At 41.6% G+C, this 22,830-nt stretch overlaps 1 protein-coding gene across 1 annotated transcript in view; it reads right to left on the reverse strand.

The window, feature by feature from the left end:
* The window catches only part of RPS6KA3 (ribosomal protein S6 kinase A3), a 1,945,113-nt gene that overhangs the window by 1,067,318 nt on the left and 854,965 nt on the right, over window positions 1–22,830 (reverse strand). The window contains exon 10 of the mRNA XM_044072275.1: window positions 14,172–14,242. Within this exon, the coding sequence (XP_043928210.1) occupies window positions 14,172–14,242 (71 nt within the window). The remainder of the gene's footprint in view (window positions 1–14,171; window positions 14,243–22,830) is intronic.

The raw sequence follows: 22,830 nt of genomic DNA on the forward strand, positions 1-22,830 counted from the left end.
ATCCACACCGGATGGAAAGGGGGATTGAAAGTACTTGAAATACTACAAACATCATCCTGAATGTTGTCACCATCAAATATCTGCAAATTCAGCTTTCTCAAGTACAGTTTAAAGTCTATCAAAATATTAGATACATTGGCCCTACAAAAGTTGGAACAAAAGTCATACTTTTAGAAAGCAAATCAGCCATAGAGGAGTCAAAACTTGTTTTGGAAAAATTATAAATTCTAAAGTCACATTCAGTATTTTGCACAACAGTAAGTCAGTTATTCGACTGTATAACATCCAAAAATAAATTTGAGGTTAACTGTTCAATGCCATTATCATAACACACTCCAGTTTCATGAAGAACAGCTTCTGAATCCTCCACTGAAGTTAGTTCATCCTCCTTGCTTGATTCCTCTGTAATTGGTTGTACCAGGTAGGCTGGGTTTGGTTCTATAAATGCCACTGCTTCTGGTTTGGGGGTATGCGAAAATCCTGCTGCTGGCGTTGGTTCAACTGCTGTTGACCACGCCTTTCCTTCAGGAGTTCAGACCATCGTAATGGTGGATCTAATTCGGTGGCACCATCCACTCCATTATTTGAATTCTCAGAAGGCACATTCTGTAGATTTAAAGAATAGTTTGCACTTTTATTAGAATAATTACCGGGTCCAGAACCCAAGCTTTTCCTCCTTTCCCATACTTGTGACTGAGGAGAAATCAGGTACAGAAATGTCAACAGTCTAATGAGAGAGAGAGATTCTTGCTGGCCCTGCTCTGCACTCTGGTTATCCTGTAAAAATCCCTACAGACACGATTAACATTTTTTAATGATTACTTTACATATATATGTAGTAAGAAGCTTAGAAAGTATAAGACCGGCTACAACGAAATAAAATCTGCTACATGTCCAAAATAAATAAGGAACATGTTACATAAGCATTTGGAAAGGTCAAGTAGTTTTGTTGGTAGGATAAGGTTTTATTCCAAACTTTTTTGGTAAACCAGTCAACAGTAAATTTGGTGATATCACACTAATTACTTTATTTCTTCAGGAAGGGACTGGTTTCCAATTGGAAAAAGGTTGCAGTGTTCCCATCTTTATGGGGGTGACAAACTGTTGGTAATACAGGCCTAGACACCTAACAAGTATTTTAGTAAATGTTGTGACTGCTGTATATTACAAAAAATGCAACTATATCTTGTCAACAGATATAGACCAACATATGTTTAAAAAAGGTTATTATACATCATCTTATATGGCAGACTTAAACCACAACTAAAGCTTGAAATTTAGGCCAGACTACCTGAGTCTAGCACTTGCATTTGCAATCTCATGAAAGAATACTCGTCACCTGCTCTCACTCAAAATCAATCTATACATTGTGAGATGGACAGGGAGGTGGCTTACAGACAGGGAGCAACAGTTCACCATCCAGGACATAAACTCGCTTTGAAAAAAAATTGTTGGCATATGAGAAATACAGCTTGAGACTTGCATTTGTTTAAGTCTGCACTTTATACAGACAAAGCATAATCAGTTTTGCATCCTCAAATATGATAATACTGGTGTTACAATTACAACATAAGATAAAGCAGATGATTTGAATGTCTATCATGTATTCATACACAAGCAGCTGGATTCGGCTAAAGATTTAACTGTGATAACAGATGGTCTTTTGTTTTTTTTTTTTTTTTTTTGAGGAGAACAACTTGGGATAGCAGTATTACTTTTAAGGTATCAAGACTTGAGTTTCTAATAAACAAGGTTATCATTATGGAACAGGATTTAAGTCTAGACCTATACATTAGATGGGTCTATTATTCAGAGTAAGGTGGTCAAAAAAATGTACTACATTAAATTTGCATAAATCTGTTGTTCTACCTAGTACTGAACATAACTCCCACTTATGTGCTTACATATTAAACAGTTCAAAGCTTCCTATGCACATAACATCACTAAAATTTTAAAATACAGTGCATGGTTACAGAATCTTCACTTGTGCAGTATATAATACTGCCCAACAATTGTTAAATAATGCAAAACCTATAAGGATACATATGCTGAACTGCTAAACGCCGTATAAGAGCTGGAAATATGGGCCAATTTTTGGAATAACAGATCTCAGAGTTGTAACTGTACAATCTGTACAAACAATTAAGAGAGGTTGTAGATTCCACACAAGAGACAATTACTGGGAAGTGAACTTCATACTGGTATCAGGAAGATGCTTATGCCTTTAGATGAATCCGAGGCATTCTTAAACAGGAGGACTGGTTCTAAAGGTATAATATTAAAGAGACTGTGTTTCTTGATAGCCTTCAGGCCTCAAATGCAGTTAGGAACCACTATGACACTATGTATGAGGAGTTGCCCCTCACAGCTGTACTATGTTCAGCATGAGAAACACTACAAGGCTGGAAAAGTGTTAAAAAATGCATCCTCACCGCTTCAAAATGACTGTATGATCTAAAGCAATCCTTAAAGGACAGATGCAGCAAGGCCTGCTCTACCTTTACAATACAAATCCAGTTTGGACTAAAAAGAAAATGTGAGCAAACATCTAAGAAGCACCTTTATAAACAATTTGTGCAGATGGAGTCCCCATTACTGCAATGGCTGTTGATATGACTGAAGGCACACTTGTCTCCCCAGGCAAAGATTTGCTTAATCTGTCAAAAGAAAATCTTTGTAAATGGTCTGTTTAACAAATGTCAGTCCTGTTGCATTTCAAAAATGCTACAAACAGTTGGGCAAACTGACAGCAGTTTAGTCCTTCGGTGCAGTACCTGGGATGCCCGTTGTATGTACTTGGCATGCAAAATTCTCTCTCTTGCTCTTTAGTATAGGAAAGACAACAAGCAACAGCAGTGAACAGATTCAAAAAAGTTCAGAAACTATCTTCTCAATTATCTTCGTATGGAAAACTGTTCTAACTTCTGTTAAGCATCTAGGCCTGCAGTTCAGAACTTCAAGATGAACTAACTGCAAAAAATAATTGTCCAAGGCAAGAACTTGAAGTCTACTGAATTATGTGGCTAAAAATAGACACATTCATTCATTCAACATTTAATCCACTCCAGAAATGTAGGAAGACAGAAATTATCCTTGCAAGCAATGTAGGAAACGAGAAATATTCCTTGCAAGCAAGGGGTATAAGTCAATCCACACAATTCCACCTGCATTATGCCTTTGGGATGTGGAAATAACCTGGAAAACAGGGTGAAAATATATGCTACTATACAAAACACAAGCAAACTCCACAGAGAAGGCATCTCATCAGAGGACAGACTGGAAAGCCAAGTACTGTCTTAAATTACAGCCACAGGACATCGGGGCGGGGGGGTCTCAAATGCAAAATATCTTTAAACAACTTTCACAATAGCATAGAGTGGCAAGCATGCAGAAATGGGCAAGAGATTCAATTTAACTAAGTACAGACCAGATCAGCATTTAAGATTGTAAGGTACTATAACATCTAAAGTACTGTGGTGAAAAACTGAAAAAGACATGTTATTACTGTAATAGTTAACCTATAAAGGAACCATCCAAGACAGGTAATTTACTTTCTTTTCACTCTACTGTGTCATTTAAAAAAAAAAAAAAACTTACAGGCTCAGAAGTATACACATAATGAAAGTCATACACTGCAAAAGGACAGTATACCTTACATTTGAGCTTGCCAGTTTATTCAGAGTGCTCAGGCATGCACACACTCAGGATGTCAAGAAAAAATAATTAAAATATGACATTAACTTTGGGCTCCTAAAAACAGAGGTATGCAAATGGAGAATAGTTGCATTACTGCCGAATCATACACCAATGCACTGTACGAACACATACTCAAATGCATGGATCTTGCCATACCCAACAGAACCAAGACGCTCTCCTCCAAAAAAAGGAAGCCAATCTGGTGATCCCCTGCCATAAACAAACTCTACAACAGAAAGAGGAAACTGATGCAGAATAAGGTGAAGTCCCAAGACTAGAAAAACTCTCTTATCAGCCTCAGCAAAACATTGAGATCCCTCATCAAATCCTGTAAGGCTAGCTATGAAAACAGAATTGCAGCAGATAGTAAACACAACCACAAGGCCTTCTACAGTTATATAAAGAATCTCCATGGCAATACCCAGATTTACTCTGAGCTACTGCACAATGGTACCTCCTATACTGAGCTAACATATATTGCCAATATACTGGTCGACAAACTCATTGCCAACCTTACTCCCCACCCCCAAGGGGACCAATCACAATACCAGTAGATTGCCAGGCACCCAGTATTACTGCTGCACAGGTTAAAACAGCACTGTCCAAGGCCAAGAATACAGCTTCTATGGGGCCTGACAATATCCTTAGCTGTGTTTTACATGAACTACAGCATGAACTGACACCTCAACTGTGTGCCCTGTTCAATCACAGCCTCACCTCAGGCTTTGTCCCTACGGAATGGCGCACTGCTACAATTATCCCTCTCCACAAAGTAGGAGAGACTACAGACCCTGGGAACTATCGCCCCATTAGTCTGATGAGTCTGATATGCAAAGCTATGGAATGCATCATCATGGACCTAATAAACAAGGATATAGGGAATCTCCAAACTCTGGATCCCACACGGTTTGGTTTTGTGAAGGGTAGATCATGCTTGCTCATCTTGGCAGACTTCTTTGAGTCAGTCACCAGAGCTGTGGATGAAGGCAAGGTGGTTTATACAGCCTACCTTGATCTGGCCAAGACCTCTGATACCATTCTCTACTCAGGAATCATAGAAAAACTCACTAAGCTAGGCATCAACCCCTATATCACCAGGTGGGTTGCAAACTTGCTCACAGATAGACCCCACAGTGTGAAAGTAGCTGAATCCAAGCCAGACTGCCCACCAGTCACGAGTAGAGTCCTACAGAATTCGGTCCTGGGTCCTCTCCTGTTTGGTATCTACTTCTCTGAAGTCCAGGCCAACACGAAGGGACTGGCTGATAAAGTTTGCAGATGATTGCAAGTTGGGAACTATTATAACTACCCAAGTGATGGTGACATCCTACAGAAAGGTCTCACTGAGACCAACGATTGGTGTCAGCACCATGGCCGTAAGCTCAATGCCAAAAAATATGTCATCCTCCCCTTTGGGAAAAACCCGGTTCCCATAAATTATCAACATCAATGGTAATCCACTGAACACAGAAGGCGTTATGAGAGATCTGGGAACACAGGTTGACAGCAACCTCTCTTTTGATCACCACATTGCCACTGTGGTCAGAAAGTCCTTCTATGTGGCACATCTCATTACTAAGGGTTTTGCATCAAGGAAGAAAGAGGTCATAGTCTCCGTCTACGCCTCCCTCATTAGGCCAGTTGTTGAGTACAATGCCCCATTTGGCATGGACCTCAGTAGACACCTGCAACAACTTGAGAGGCCGCAAATGTACCTCACAAAGAGGATCCTAGGCCTTAAACACTTGTCCTATATGGACAGGCTCAAAAAAATCCAACTATTCTCTATCTCATATCGCCTACTTAGAGGCAATCTCTGCTTGACTTACAAAGCCATGTCTGACCCAGCTCTGTTAGAAATGCTACATCTAAAGAAATCCCAACCCCTCCGCACTATAAGCTCCAGAGTCCTCAACCTCATCACCACAATATCAACAGAAAGTACAGTTGTGTACACTTACCATAAATGTAGCTGTTCGAGTGTATTCACTGTTGCAGTCATCACACTTGGGTTATCTGCCTGCAGGTAGCCCTCAGTTGGCCCGAATACCAGAGTCTTGGGATTTCTGCATCTGATGCTGTCGCTTCTTCTATGATGTCACATCGTCAAGGGTATAAAACATGCAGCCGATGCCATTACATCAGTTTTTCTTGCCCCAGATGTCAGGAGCCCCCAAAATAGGAAGCATTACCATGGTGTGGAACACCCCCAGTAAAAAGTAAATACCACTGTTATAAGATATGGCCAAAGAAAAAGGACAGGTAGAAGTATAGAGAAATCAGGGGGCTGGAGGGAGGGTAACTAGGACTGCAACAATGAATACACACGAACATCTACATTTATGGTAAGTGTACGCAACTGTACTATGTTCTTCATGTTTCACTGTTGGCAGTCATCACACTTGGGTTGTTTCCCAAAGCTGAGGAAGGGTGTAGGCAGTCAAGAAGCATTAGGGCTGGCTAGCAGGTCCTGTAAGTCTGCTGTGGCAAATCCAGCTCTGGATTTAGAAATGATAGGTAAGTGGTAATGCTTGGTGAAGGTGTGTACAGAGCTCCAGGTTGCAGCTTCCAGGATGTCTCTGGTAGGGACTCCCCTGAGAAATGCTGTAGAGGTTGATGTAGCCCTAGTGGAATGAGTTCTGTTCCCTGTGGGGTAGGTTTCCCAGGGTGCTTGTAGCAGAAATGGAAGCAGTGTGCTATCCATTTAGAAATGGTTTGCTTTGAAATGGCCCTGCCCTCTGCCCCTGTAGCAAAGCGGACTAGAAGCTGGTCAGATTTTCTGAAAGGTTTAGTCCTGTCCAGACAGAACCTAAGCTGCCTGTGCACGTCCAGGGAGTGTAGGATCCTTTCCCCTTTATTCTAAGGATTAGGGAAAAAGGTTGGCAAATGAATGGATTGGTTTAAAGCCACACTAGATACCACCTTGGGCATAAATGATGGGTTAGTCCTGAAGGGAAACCCTGTCCGCATGGAAGATAATGAAGGGTTCCACGGCCATAAGGGCCTGCAATTCAGACACTCTTCTCGCTGAAGTGATGGCTAGACATAAAGCCTTTTTCCAGGAGAGGAATTTTAACTCTGCTGTAGCAGCAGGTTCAAAAGTTGGAAGTGTGAGCTTCTCCAATACAAAGTTAAGGTCCCAGGCTGGAGTGGGAGCTCTCCGGGGGGTTCTTAAATTTTTGGCTCCTCTCAGGATCTGTTTGACCAGAGGATGAGAGAAGAGGGGTGGCACAGTATTATAATGAGTTGAAATGGCAGAGGTATGAATCTTAATTTAAGAGAAGGATAGGCCTTTTTGGAGCATTTCTGTCAAGTAATTTAGTATTTGAGCTAAGCTGGGAACAGTTGTGTCCATTCCCCAAGACTGGCTCCAAGAACAGTATCTTTTCCACTTTTCTGAATAGGATTTCCTAGTACTAGGCGTCCTTGCCTCAAGGATGACATCCAGCAGTACCTGTTTACTGAGGGTTGCTGGTGATGAGTTCAGGGGATGAGCCAGGCTGCTAGGTTCAGGGTTTGTAGCTGAGGATGCAAAATCTGGCCCTCCTGCTGGGACAGCAGGGAAAGGGGTTTGAGGCAGGTGCCAAGGTGGCACTACTGTCAGACTGTGCAAAAGTGGGTACCAGTGCTGTCGTGGCCAGACTGGTGCAATCAGGATTGTCCTTGGCTTGTCCTGTTTGAGCTTTAGTAGAACTTTCGATAGGAGGGTAAGAGGGGGAAAGGCATAGATTGAGAGGTTTTCCCATGTAAAGGACAAGACATCCACTTTTCATGCTTGGCTGTGGGGAGTTCTGGTGCAATATTTGCTCAGCTGATAGTTCTGAGGGGAAGCAAAGAGGTCCACCTCTGGTGCCCCCCACCTGTGAATCAGAAGCTTGAATGACGTGAATTCCAGTTTCCACTCGTGTGGGTCTATTAGATTTCTGCTTAAGTCGTCTGCCAGTGAATTTAGTTTTCCTGGCAGGAATTGAGCTTGCAGGTGCACTTGACTGCTTGAGGCTGTGTTCCACATGGCTAACCTGCAGAGTGGGTAGGAATGGGTTCCCCCCTACTTGTTTATGTACCACATAACCGTGGTGTTGCCTGTCTTTATCAATAGTTGCCCTGGAAGAATAAGGCATTTAAAAGTTGTCAGAGCATTCTGTACAGCTAACATTTCTTTTTGATTGATATGCAGGTGCATTTGCTTTGGGCTCCATTTGCCCTGAATGCATTGTCCTGCCATGTGAGTTCCCCATGCATAGTCTGACGCGTCTGTTGTTAGGGTTTGGGCGGCAGGGTGTTGAGTGAAAGGGAGTCCCTTGTTGTGGTGGCAGGCCTCTGCCCACCAAAGGAACTCTGTCCTTCGGCAAGGAATGATAGGAATCATTGTTTCCAGGTCCTGAGAATGTTGACACCACAGACTTAAGTAACAATGAAGTTTCCTCATATGCAGTCTTGCATATGGAATTAGCAGAATGCAAGAGGCCATGAACCCTACGGCTTGCAGTATTTTTCTTGCAGATAGCGGAGTTTGGGTGGCCAGTAGACTGAAGTAGTTTGTTAAATAAATTAGTTTTTCTGGAGTGAGGAATGCCATCTGGGAAGTTGTGTTCAAGCTTGCTCCCAGGAATACAATCTTTTGGCTGGGTACCAGATGTGATTTATTTTCGGTGATGGTATACCCCAGTGAAGTTAGACGTCTCTTTACAAATGTCAGGTGTTGTAGTAGCAATTCCTGACTGTCCGCCTGAATCAGGCAACTGTCCAAGTATAGGTAAATTTGAATTTTTTTTCTGCCTGCAAAATGCAATGGCTGCAGCTAGGCATTTTGTGAATACCCTGGGCGCAATAGACAAGCCAAAGGAAAGTGCAGAGAACTGACAGTGCATAGAGCCTGCTCTGAAACGTAGATATTTCCTGCAAGATTCCCTTATGGGGATGTGCAGATAAGCTTCTTTTAAGTCTAGGGTGGCTAGCCAGGAGTCCTTGGCTAGCATAGGAATCAGCTGTTGGAGAGTAAGCATTTTGAATCTTGGAACCACCAGGAAGGTGCTGAGAATAGACAGATCCAGGATAAGGCACCAATAATTTTCTTTTCTGGGTAGCAGAAACAGTCTGGAGTAAAAACCTTGTCCCCTTTGCTTTGCTGGGACACGTTAAATAGCCTTGATACTGAGAAGAGAAAGTACTTGCTTTTGGGCCTCTGCCCACTGGTTTGGGGGGAGGTCTGGCCATCCGCTTGGGGTTGGCAGTAAGTGGAAGTAAAATCTGTATCCCTGGGATACAATGTTCAAGACCCATCTGTCCTGGGTAATGTACTCCCAGTTTTTTGCATGCAGGGCTAGTTTTCTTCCTAAGGGTGCAAGTACTTGGGCAAGGCTTGAAAGAATTAAGAATAAGTCATTGTGAAATTTTACCATAGGATGGTGGCTTAATACTCCCAGTTGGTGGGAGCACTCCATGGTTTAGATCTGTGCATACCCGGAGACTGTAGTCTTGGTGGTCTGCTGCCCTTAGGTTTGGACTGAGAAGGTCTGGGAGGGACTGGAAAAGACAAGTTTTTAGAAGGCCAATGCCTACTGAATCTAGTTGGCTGTACCTGTAGGAAATCTTTAACATCTTTATAGACTTAGCTTCTTCCTCCATCTTTTTGAGGACGACTTCTGCTTTAGTGCCAAACAGATGTTCTTGGTTTAATGGAGCATCTAGTAATTTTGCTTTGACATGGTCTGGCAAGATTTGTTCCTTAAACCAAGCATGCGTTCTAAGAACAGACCCAGTGACAGCAGCCTTGCAAGATGCTTCTAAGTCATCAAAACCACATTGCAAAGTATGTTTTCCAACTTGGTCAGCAGAATGCATTAACTCTTGTAAATCTTTATGTTCTACACAATCAGGAATCAACACATTTTCTGTTTAATTAGCTCCATAACATGTTGCTGATACCTTAGCATATGAAAGTGGCAATTTAAAGCCCTGATGGCTAGAGTAGCAGAGGTGTATACCTTCTTACCCCATCTGTCTAAAGCCCTAGAGAATCCCTGTCCGAAGGGGTAGGCTTTTTGGCTGTAGTAGCTTTAATGCCTTTAAGGTCCCTGGGAAATGGTCTCTGGACCCGCAGCAGGATTCTTAAAGAGGAATTTGTGGGAGTCAGGTACTCTGTAGTAACTGTCAGGTTTCCTGGGAGCTGGAGGCAAAGTATCAGGGGTAAGGCTGGATTCCACGAAGACATCATCTACAATTTCCAGAACAGGAGGGATAGCTAGAGGCCTGTGCTGAGGCAAGTTTAAAAATTCCCTGAGTCTCTTTTTGGACTGTGGGTAGTCCTGGCACTCCCAGCAGAAATGCTCTCTAAGGGTATGCAAGGTTTCACCAAAAGAAAAATCCTCTGGTGGGGAAGCAGAGGGAATGGAATACTCTGCATCAAAATCCTCATAGGTAGATAAAGGTATGTCCTGGTAATCAGAAGGGTCAGAGTCATTGGACTCGTGATCTGAAGAATCAGAAGGAAAATCAGTTCTTGGTCTTTTAGAGGAGGAAGGCTGGCTTCCCCTAATTAAAGTAATAAGGTCTTCAGCCATTCTAAGCATTTGTTTCTGTGGCATGGAGGCCTGACAATGCGCTTTGGTCATCTGTTTCCTAGGCGTACTGTGAACTCTGGGCCTGAGAAATTCAGTATTTTTGGGTTGAAATGAAGTCGTCTGTTTAATATGAACATCGGAAAGACTGAATACACCCTCAGAAGCCGCTGCCTGCACAGCGGCTCCAGACCCATCCAAGGTAGAGACATCCGCAGGTTCCATAGTTGAAGAAGGGCATACCGGACTCCAAATGGGTCTCAGTAGAGGCCTGCAAATCTGTAGAAGTGGGTATCAGGGGTTGCGAAAGCGCCTTACTGAGTACCGGCGGACTGATGACTAGCTTAACGGAAACGTCGTTGGCAGTCGTGGACCTACGCGGTCTCTGTCTGTCTTTATCCTTATGTATTTTCGGAATATTGGTAGTCAGATAGCTTATTGAAGCCATTTTGGAATACGGACAATAAGAGCGAAAGAATTAAGCAACAAAAATAGACTTCCCATACATGTCAAACAGAGCACCTCACGGACCCTCTTCAAGAGAAATCTTGATTAGTGGATGGGAAATAGAAAATTCACCCCGGGGATCACTCCAGTGGCTCTACTCGACAGAGGCACTGGGAACGAAGGTCGAGTGGCACAATGCCAGGATAATCTTATGGGCTACGCTTGTAAAGGCTCCAGGGCCATTAGCCTAGAACACACCTATGAACACACTGTTACAACTATAAGTACCAAAATTAGAAGTAACATCCAACAGCAAGTGATGAATAAAAGGACCATCTTAGCATACAGGAAATTCCCGAAAGTAACTGTAACCAACCAAAGAGGCCCACCTCCTACATCAACTAATGTGGTAAACATTTGCTCACTGTATCCTAACAGTGAGAATAGTCACTGTTGTATCTATGACTGGATGAATCCCAATCAGTAAAACTCCCACTGTAGCAGTAGTAGTAGCAGTAGCTGTAGATGAAGGACAGCTAAGAAGAGAAAACTCAAAAGGATATACTTAAGTCAAGAGAGAGTACAAGAGAACCAGATCCTGGAGTCAAGTTACAAGTAATAGTGCTTATTGAAGAAGTGCATCAACAAACTGCAGTGCCGCAAATGCTTGCAACAGAAAGATTTCCTGACTGCTCTAATGCGAATTACCACAGTCTTCATACAGATGTAGTGCTACAGTAGTCTTAGAATCATTTTGTCATAAAGCAGTGAGCAATACTACTTGAAACAAGACTCCACAATGCATTACTTGTTTCTGTATACCCCCCCAGATTTGATCTGCAAGGTTTTTAAGTCCACGGTGAAGTCAGAAAAAATACACTATCACTTGCAGGCTTTTTCGAAACACCTGTTCAAGGAAGAAAAAATATTTTCTTAGTCTCCCATTTACATTATTTTTTATCTTAAAACACACAGAGCTTTGAAAAATACAACACACCCAACTCTAGTTCCAAAAACACGGATCCTTTCTTTACCCAAACTGCAACAGTTAGCCTTTGATAGTTCAGCAGAGTACAGTCTCCTTCAAACTCTAGTCTCAGTCTCTCACACACATTCTACTGACTGTAAACAGATGTTCAGCCTCTCTCTTGGATTGCTCAAGAGGGACAGCCTGATCATAATTTATACTTTTCAACACAGGTGGTGGTGTTAGGTGGGTGCAGGTAACCTCCAATACAAGCATATGTTGACAGGGAACCCACTGTCCTGAGGGAAAACAACGCTCATTTTACCCACAGCAAGTAACGTACCCACTACAAATGAATACATTCTTCAAGGAAGGAAAGTCAATACAGACTATGGGGTCTTTTCTACAAGGAAGGAATACATTTTTCAAAGAAGGAGTGTCAATATATTCTATGGGGTCTTAAAGACTGTTCAACATTCTCTGAAACTGAGCTGTGTTTCTATAATGCCCCTGCCTGACCAATTCCCCTAATTCTAAAACTATTTTATATTGAATACATTTTTAACACACAGGCTATCTCCTCTTCCAGTTGATGTACTGACAGGGTTTCAACTACTTGCAGCTTTGGGACAGGCTGAGGACAGTGGTTTGTCCTTATCTTGGAGGCTTTTAATACATTACACTGGTATATATGTTCAGGTTGCTTGTTACAACTGTAGAAGATTTTGGACAGACAGGAAGAAGGTAAGAAGAACACAGGGCATCCAGCAAAGAGGTGGATGAATTGTGTACAAGATCTGAGGCAGTCAGGTATGAGTGTCAAGTGCAGCATTAAATCAAGAGAGATGATGATAGTTAATATGACCCTGACCCCACGTACAAAATGAGAAAAAGTGGGGTAGATGAAAATGGTGACGATTGTTATAATTCTGTTTTTGAGCTTCCGAAGCCTGTGTCATACTCACACACTACTGGTCTAACCACTTTTTGTCTCCCATTTCTAAGGGTCAGCAAAAGGTTGTACTTTCAGCAACTGCCTGAAACACAGGACAGGTAGCAAAGAACCTTCTTATGGCAAAAAAAAAGGACAATAAAATTGAGCTTGATCTGATGTCTCATCCCTCCCAAATGGCAATCTTATATACGGCAGCAAATTTGGATCAATGCTGCATTTTGGAAGGCTTGGCTTAATAAGATAACTACCTCTTCCTCCTCCTTATTTATCCAGTAAATAAGCTCAAGGTTTGATTGGCTGTAGTGCAGCTTCAGCATTATCTGCAACCACTGAACATGTCTCCTTACGAAATGATTCAGCTTCAACTGCAAAATGCACCACTTACCCAAATATATGCATTACATTGCACAGGCTCATTGTTCAATTGGGAATGCTCAGCTGTGTCACACTTCAGAACATTTAAAACATTTTGACCTTGTTTTAATCCTTTCCCTACTTATGGGTTTCTTGAAATTGCAAGTGTGGCTCTGAAAAGCTAAATGCCTTTTTTTTAATTCCTCACCCCTCAGCACATTTTACCAGCTCTCCATTTTTGTGGCTGCTCCTTTGTTTTGCACTGTCACCATCATTTTGTTATAGCTCACTTGCTACCATGTACTTCTGATACAAACACAAATATCTGTAACTGTTGTGAATGGGTTTAGAATATATTGCAGTCTTCTATGTAATCTGCATATGATATACATATTCACAGAATCAAATAAAAACAAAATAGCTGGTCAGACTCTAGAATGTTAATAACAAAAGGTCAGAAGGGGCATTCATTTTACAATGCTAGACTGACCTGAATGTTACACAGTGGTGTTTAAATTATTTTAACTATAAAGCTAGATACCCTATAAGCTAAAATCAGAAAGATACATGCTCTGCATAAACTAAAGATATTTAGCACCATATTCAAACAATTCTGTAATGTGTACTGCAGGAAAACAATTTAAGGGTGTACACACACATTTTATATATGTGTGTATATATATATATATATATATATATATATATATATATATATATATATATATATATATATATATATATATATTTATATATATATATATATCCCTATCAGTTGATCGAGTTTTCAGAAACTCGAAATTCATATAGCCGAGACCAAATGAGAGTTTCTGAAAACCTGAAGCTTTTGAATGGAGACTGCCGTACAGCGAGGATTGGAAAATTTACCATTTTCTTCAGTGTAATGCATCTTTGACTTTGTATATATAATATGCAGGAGGTGTGGGGGGCTGGGGGGACTTGCCCCCCTGCTTAAATGTAAAAAAAAGGTAGATTTTTTTTTTCTTATGCTGTTCGAGTTTTCAGAAACTCAAACTGGTCTCGTCCATATGAATTTTGAGTTTCTGAAAACTTGATCATCTAACATAGATCCATATATGTAGGTACAGATACACACACACACACACACACACACACACACACACACACACACACACACACACACACACACAAAATGAAATTTTGTTTTACTTACTTAAGAATCATAGTCATTGTCTCCTTTCTGTCTTTGCCTTGAAATGGTAATGTACCAGTCAGCATTTCAAACTACAAAACGGAATAAAAGTGTAAGTGACAGATATAAATGCTGCTACTATAAAATAACTTTTTTTACATAAATAATAAACTACCACCACCATATGTTAATTGAGTAGGCCCACTGGGCATAAAGTCCTTTTTTAGTGTTGACCTGCTTAAGTGACTTGTTCAAGGTCACACAGTAGGAAGGCTGAGGGAATTACACCTTGTGACACACGGACTACAGCTCATAGCCTTAACCCTCAGAGCCAACTGCCAGGTGAATTCTTGGATTTCGTGTGTATCATGCACGTAATTGTTACTGTTACATCTTCAGTTCACAACTTATGGATAAGTAAATTTTTATTTTATTTATTTACAGGCAACAGCTCCTCTCCTCTGCCAACCAAAAAAAAAAAATGCGTAAGTTCCAAACCTGAGCAACAGCACACTGGCATTTTGCCCCATAGGAACACTTTCCAAAAGGCATCTTGATATTTAATTTTTTGCATCAAAACAGTTAAATACAAAGCATCAATATTGCATTTTTTCTACTAATAAATCTAAAGAACTAGAGACGACATAATTATAATAAGAACTAGAAGTAAATTGAGAGGACATGTGTAAGATGTGACTGCACTACACAAACTTAAATCTAATGAAAATTAAAAATATGTAAGTACTCAACCACATCAGATGATCACTAGGAGGGTCACATATAATCTACTGTCAGAGTGCATTCTCTTCGCACAGTTAACCAAAAATAGTACAACTCTATGACTGTACTCACCATACCGGTAGATACTCATATAGAAAGTTGTCTGCTATACTATTACTCCTTGTCCATGAAAAGTATGCTCAAGTGAACTGACCATACGTCTGGCCTTACCGAGTTTTTGGAGGTTCTCAAAACAAAGATAAACTCTTCTGTACACCCAGGATGTCAACACAATGATAAACAGAAAAACAGCCTGCACCATCTGCAGCTTCTTTGTAGGCTAAACAAGCCACTGATAAGTGTGCTTTGGAATCACTAGATTACTCAGATATGGCTACATCTGACATGGTGACCACAGGCCACTGGCTTGGGAGTTACCACTCCTATCCTGCACATTATAAATGTTAGGGAAACTATCCTACGAGCCCTGTAAGGTAGGCTCAGTAAGATAAGGATATTTACTGTCTGTTTTCGCCAAGGGGTAAACTGGAAGAGAGAGAGACCGAGAGAAAGCATTACCAGATTAGAAACAGAATGGCTAACAAGAAGTGGACAAGTCACTAAATCATCCCCTTCCATTTCCCATCCTAGATATGCAGACTCGAAGGAAAGAGGGAAGGTGGGGTGGAAGCTTGAACTTCAACAGTGGTCTTATTCAGACTACTACTCCTAGAGTGAGTGTACTCACAAAACTATGTTATGGGCATTGTGACAGACACCCTTGTCTGTCACAGGCTTTAGGCTTTAACCCCCCCCCCCCACCACCACTGCCATTAATGACTAATGTAATGATGGAACCAGAGGTATTGGTTTTGACTTCCACTACTGGTACGCATCAATATAAAAAGGGCAATTGACCTTAACAGTGCATGAAACACGTTCACTGGCAATTTGGGTAATAATAAACATGTGACATTTTCAAATAAGCTTTACAGTGTAAAACTATTATAGAACAGACTTATTCACTCCAAAGGATTTCTCCCACCTTTGAATGAGCCCACTGCCTTCCAGTACAATTCTAAGAGTACATACACATGGACACACACGAGGTTGCACAAACACACTTCTTCAGGCTAGCACAAAACAGTTACAAATTCCAGTAATACATGTAAATCCTTAAGCTAACAAGTAAAACATCAGCCTCATGCATTCAAAGTTCATAAAATTCATATACAGACATTACAGAACTTGCACGAGTAACTGAAAATAAAACATTCAAGCAGACAATTTGTTACTGGCAAGGGATATACAGTGCTCTTACTATCCTTCTTTTTTTAAATCAAAAATAAAAATTTCAGGGTTCTTACAGGAATAGCGGTCTCCAAATATGTGTTCCAGTAAGCAGACTTTACTCATTTAAGTGACTTCTGTAACTCTCTGAGGTAACAGTCAGTCTAAGTCTCCAAATAACTCTCCCTCAGCATCTGAATTTTAGAAGATACGCTTCCTCTTTTCACAACTGCATAATTCTGGGGGAGGGTGGGCAGTCACAACAACCTACAGTCCAAACAAGATATCATTTGATCTAGCCACAATCTAAGGAGAATTAGGTTTTGCAGTACATGCATATGTACGCAACCAAGAACCAAATTTGCATTTCACTTTTAAGCTGTAGTGCATTTTCTTAGTGTTACAGTTCATAGGTTGGTATTAGGCTATCGGCCCTAGGGCCTATACAAGCCTAAAACTACAGAAAACTCTGCGATTATGGCAGCTGCACGGTCTCAATAAAGGTAAAGGCACTTCAAAAAAGTAGAAAGACCAGCATAGAATGGCACCAAAAAATACTTTAATAAAGGTATTCTTAAAAAACAAACCAGTTTCGGCTGTATGGGTACAAAGCCTTCATCAGTGTGAAACTGGATTGTTTTTTAAGAATACCTTTACTAAAGTATTTTTTGGTGCCACTGTATGCTGGTCTTTCTACTTTTTTGAAGTGCCTATACAAGCCTAGCCATAACAATTCCCTGGCTATTTCTTCCCACAATATTTACTTCCCTGGACCCCTGTCTAGCAGGGCGACTGACGTGATTCCCGGGGTGAATTTCCTATCTCCCATCCAATTGTTAAGGTTCCTTTTGAAGTGGGCCAAAGAGGCGCTCTGTTGACATGTATGGGCAGTCTGTTCCAGAGTATGGGGAGTCTCTGGGTCAGGAACCTATCCCTCCAGCATGTTTTGTTCATTATGATGACAAGGTTTAGATCCCTGGAGTGTGTGGCTCTGAAGGACTGGGATTTCTTTAAATGTAGCATGTCCAACAGCTCTGGGTTTGACATGGCCTTGTATGTTAAGCAGAGATTGCCTCTGAGGAGACAATATGCGACAGAGTATAGCTGGAAGTTTTTTTATACAGTCAGCATAGGGCATCTACTTTAGGCCTGTGATTCTTTTAGTGAGGTATTTCTGCGGCCTTTATAGTTGTTGCAGATGTCTTGAGAGGTGCATAACAAATGGGGAGTTGTACTCTATAATGGGTCTAATGAGGCATGAGTACAGTGGGACAATGACCTCCTTTTTTCTGGATGAAAAGCCCTTAGTGATGAGGTGTGCCACATAGAAGGATTTCTGGACTGTTGTGGTGATGTGGTTATCGAAGGTGAGACCACTGTCCACCTGTGTCCCCAAGTCTCTTATCACACTTTCGGTGTATTGTACTGCCACCTATGTGGTAATTCACGGGTACAGGTTTTTTCCCAAAGGGGATAACTATACATTTCTTGGCACTGAGCTTGAGCCCATAGCTCTGGCACCAAGCATCTGTTTCTGTAAGGCCCTTTTGTAGAATATCCACATCATTTGGGGATTCGATAATGGCTCCCAATTTGCAGTCATCTGTGAACTTTGTTAGCCAGAGTTTCTTAGAGTTGGCCTGTACTTCAGAGAAGTAGATGCCAAACAAGAGCAGTTCCAGGACTGAACCCTGAGGTACTCCACTTGTCTGGAGCTAGATTTGGAGTCGGCTACTTTTACAGTGCGGGTTCTGTCAGTAAGCCAGTTGGGCAACCACAGTGATGTAGAGATTAATGCCCAGCTTAGTAAGTTTATCTATGATTCCAGAGTGAGGGATGGTGTCGAAGGCCTTGGCGAGGTTCAGATAGGCTGTGTGGGCCGGCTTACCCTCTTCCACAGCTCTGGAGACTGATTCAAAGAAGTCAATCAGGTTCAGACCACCAGATCTGCCCTTCACGAACCCAAACTGGGTGGGGTCCAGTGTTTGAAGGTTGCCAATGTCTTTGTTTATATGTTCCATGGCCTTGCATGTTAGGCTCGTCAGACTGATGGGGTGGTAGTTCCCAGGATCCAAGGTGGATGCCCCCTTGTGGAGTGGGATAACTAACTGTGCGCCACTCAGTGGGCACGAAGCCTGAGGTGAGGCTATGATTAAACATGACACTTAGGTGAGGTGCCTGTTCACTTTGTAGTTCACGTAGTACACAGCCCAGGATGTCTGGTCCCATGGATGCTGTATTCTTAGCATTGGAGAGTGCGGTTTTTACCTGTGTGGCCATTATTACCGGAATTTGGCAATCTTTCGGTATTGAGATGGGCCCTTTAGGGGGGCTGAAGTTGGCACTGAATCGATCTGTCAGGATATTGGCAATATCCTTGGGATCAGTATATTTAATGCCATTTTGTTGTAGCTCAGAGCAGATCTGAGCATTGTCATTTAGATTCTTGACATAGCTATATAATGCCTTGTGGGTGTCTTTGGAATCTTTGGAAATTTTACTTTCGTAACTAGCTTTGAATGATTTTATGAGGGATCTCAGCTTCTTACTGAGGCTGGTAAGGGAGTTTTTTGCATCCTGGGATTTTCCTCTTTTCTGCAACAGTTTCTTCCTTCAATTGTAAACTTTGTTTATGGCAGGGGACCACCAGATTGGCTTCATTTTTTTTTGGAGAAGAGTGTCTTGGTTCTATTTGGGATGGCAGGATTCATGCATGAGTGGATGTGCTCATACAGTGCCTTAGTGTAGGATTCAGCAGTTGAACTTTCAGTTCCCGTCTGCATGGGTGTCACAAAGTTTGTCACTTCTGACTTGAGTAGCGTGAAGTTGGCTTTGGAGAAGTTTTTTACGTAGGTTTCCTTACTGGAGGGTGGAGATTCTGTTCCATTTCACATATTTTTCCTTTGTGTGTTATAACTTTAGAAAGGCAAAGAATTAGGCCAGATACCCTTATTATATGAAAAAAAAATCACTTCCATTCATCCAGGTAGGATGTCTTGTCACTTGATTTCCCGGCCTCCTGTAATACAGGCAGTAGCACCTCATAGTAGTCGTCCCTGAATGGGACTAAGTGGAGACTATCCATGTTGCCAGGCTTAGAAACTTTCTGTTTGGGTACATCTGAAACTTTCTGTTTGGGTACATCTGTGATAAACATTGTGTTCAGACAATGCATATTCCTGGCTATATCAAGGGCATCTCAATGTTCATATGAAGAAGTTTTAAGAGCCTTGTTTTTCTTGGCAAGAAAGGAGGAAGACCATTAGAATGATCCTTGTATTTTCTCTTCTAGCCTTCTGGGGCACTTGAGGAAGCAGGGGAAAAAGGGGGTGCACAAAGAGTTGGCTCTGATCAAATCACTTGTCTGGGAAGCTGCTGCAAAATGTGTTTATTTGGCAATATTCCTGTTATGCACACAGACCTGTCATTGAAGTCCTTAGTTCTACACTAGTACTGCAATCTTCTTTAGTTTTTATTCCAGGTAGTTGGAGGAGGACCTGTTGAGCTAGGTTGCTGTGAAGTTCTGATCAAAAGGGATTATGTGGGCAGAAGTAGGCTATGGTGTAAAGCCAAATCTCTAGTCAGCTTGACCAGGCGGCACATCAAGTAGTAGGGCATCTCACTCAAGTTTATGTACATCACAATACCTGTTATTACTCAAAGTGCAAATGTGTCATAATTCTTGTACATCTACAGGACAAAGAGCACAGCAATAAGTTACTTAATTGTGTGCTTACCCAACTAGACTGCGGCATCAGCAACTTCTCCCCTGAACCTTCAAGTTGAGCAACAAAGGAGCCTGGTGTTAGTGCACAAGTATCATTTGCAGTAATAATGGGAAGTCAGGAGTTGTCCGGTACTCAGCAGGACCATCAACTGACTTTCTTCTTTATAGAACAATTAAAGGTAATGCTGTCGCTTAAAGGATGCCAGAGGTGTTCTCAGAGATGGTACACTACATTTTCTCATGTGATGTCTAGCCAACAGTACCATTAATGCATAAGAAGCCATGCAGCACAGCACCTTCAGACAGTCTTTGCTATCATGTGTCATTTGAGGAGGGGTCTCAGATGTAGAAATTTCCTTGTGGCAAGAAAAAATTGTCTTCAAAGTCCAGCACTGTCCCTAAAAATAATCGTTTGAGGCTGCTGATGCTGCATTGGCTTTTGGTAACTGGTAAAGCAGTGGAAGATGTACAACAAGGCTATTTTCAGTTCCTCCAGGGATGGTGCTTGGATCAAGCAGTCTTCCAGTTAACAGTAAATGTGCATCTTCCTTCTTCTCAAGTGGGCAAATTCTGATGGACAAGCTCTTAGTGACCATAATTGCAATAGAAAGACCAAAGAGAAATATAAACTAGTAGTGATCCCATCCTGTTGGTAAATGAAGGAACTGATGGTAGCGTTTGTGGACAGGCATATACAGGAAAGCATTCTTCACTCATGGAGTACATTCTTCAGGTGTGAAAAGAGGGTTTGCAAGGTTAGCATCTTAAAGTTTGTTATTTTCATGAAACAGTTCAACCAATACAAATCCAAAAATTTATCTTAAAGTTCCATCCTTCTTTCATACCATGAAAAGGCTGCAATAAAACCCCTTTTTTACTTCTCTTTGTGGACTTTCTCTATGGAGTCAAAGCAAAATCTGGGTCAAAACTGGGGCAATTACAGGCTCCACCAAACGGTCTAATGTCAGCACAAGCCAGTTTTCCCTAAAAAAGGACAGCCTTCTTCCCAGGATAAAAGAAAGAGCAAAACGTACTAAATAGTCCAAAATCATTTATTTCATGGTTGCAGGGAGCTTTACTTCACCTTCCTCTACCATGTTTCCAGCAACAGCCTGTGTCACCTAACAAAACTGGTTCTTTTCAAAGGCCACTCTTTGACTACACCATTCCACTGACTGCTTATGATAAAAAGGATTACTGTTTAACTGGGCTGGCAGCTCATGCTGTATAAAATGTATTCACTCCCAGCTTCTAAACAACCTTCTCTCCAGTAACCTCCTATCAAACACACAACATGGTTTTCGCCCCCACCACAGCCGCCCTCCTCAGTTTTACTAACACAATAAATGAACACAGAAATCAGAATAAATATGTCTCATCCATATTTCGAGATCTCTCAAAGGCATTTGACACAGTTTCACACCAAAAACTGCTGTCAGACCTGGCCACATTACATCTCAGTCATTCTTCCCTAGTTTGGTTCCATAGCTATCTAGCCAAACACCAGCAGGCTGTTAGATGGCAACAGGAGCTATCTTATTTGCTCCCTGTTAACATAGGAATTCCACAAGGCTCCATATTAGGCCCTCTACTTTTTACCATCTTCACAAATCAACTCCATAAATCCACATCTCTCGCCTCTGTCATCCAATATGCAGATGACTCTACCCTGATATCCTCCGCCCCTCTCTAACACAACTACAGGCTATAACACAACGATCCTTCCTAGAAGGAGAATCCTGGCTAACTAACACTAACCTCATACTGAACTCAAAGACCAAACTCATGCTCTTTCTCCCCAACAAAACACCCAATCCCTCAGCCACTTTTCAAATCCACTCCTCCAACAACACAATCACAAACACCAGCTCACATACCAAATTGCTAGGTGTCACAATTGATAGCAAATTAAAATATGACCTACACCTTTCTCAAACCATTAAAAAAAACACACATCAAACTAGGCTCTCTTTACCGAATTAATCCTTTCCTAACTAGCCATTTTAGACTAAGCATAGCCAGGACTCATCTTTTATCCACTGTTCTCTATGCTTCTCCTATCTTTACAAACCTTAGCAAAACTGATCTTACCAAACTTGAATCAGCCTACAATAAAAATAGCCAAGTTCGCCACTAGCTCTCCATATAGGTCCCACCACTGCTCTGCCATACAGCAAATAATTTAGAATTCCCACAACAACTAACCTATACCCAACTTGTCTTTACTCATGGACGAATATACCAGCCAAACAGAACCCCAGCCCTACAACAATTACTCCAGCAACATGCCAACACTCGGCTCTCTGATCCTCACACAAAACACTCCTCCAAGTATCCAAAAGCAACAGCAAAGCTAGGGATGGACTCTACTCCCACCACGTTTCTAAACTTTGGAACTCAATCCCTCAACATATCCTAAATGCTGCCAACCTACGCCAATTCAAAACTCTGCTCAAAGACCCCCTCACTAACAACTGGCTCTGCTCCTGCACGAAGACAGGCTAATACCACATAATACCGCATCAAATTTCATCCCCTAAATTTTAGTCTCCATGTATACCCCACTCCCACTTGTTAACACCACCTATCAGCTACCTACAATAAGAGTATAATTTGATAATTTCTTTTCTTTTGTAAGGGTATACATATGTACACGTATTAAAGTATACTCAAATGATCAACTAAAGATGGACCCCTGCCCTTTGCTCTGTCACACCAATCACCTGCATATCTTCTCTCACCACATCCATAAACCTTATATTGGGCCTTCCTCTTTTCCTGTTACCTGGCAGCTTCATCCTTAGCATCTTTTTCCCAATATACTCTGCATCCCTCCTCAGCACATGTCCAAACCAACGTAATCTTGCCTCTCTGGCTTTGTCTCCAAACCTTCCAACCTGGGCTGACCCTCTGATATACTTGTTCCTCATCCTATCCACCCTT

This window comes from Protopterus annectens, chromosome 5.part0 (assembly GCF_019279795.1).
Source record: "Protopterus annectens isolate FY-2018-M chromosome 5.part0, PAN1.0, whole genome shotgun sequence".
NCBI lineage: Eukaryota > Metazoa > Chordata > Ceratodontiformes > Protopteridae > Protopterus > Protopterus annectens.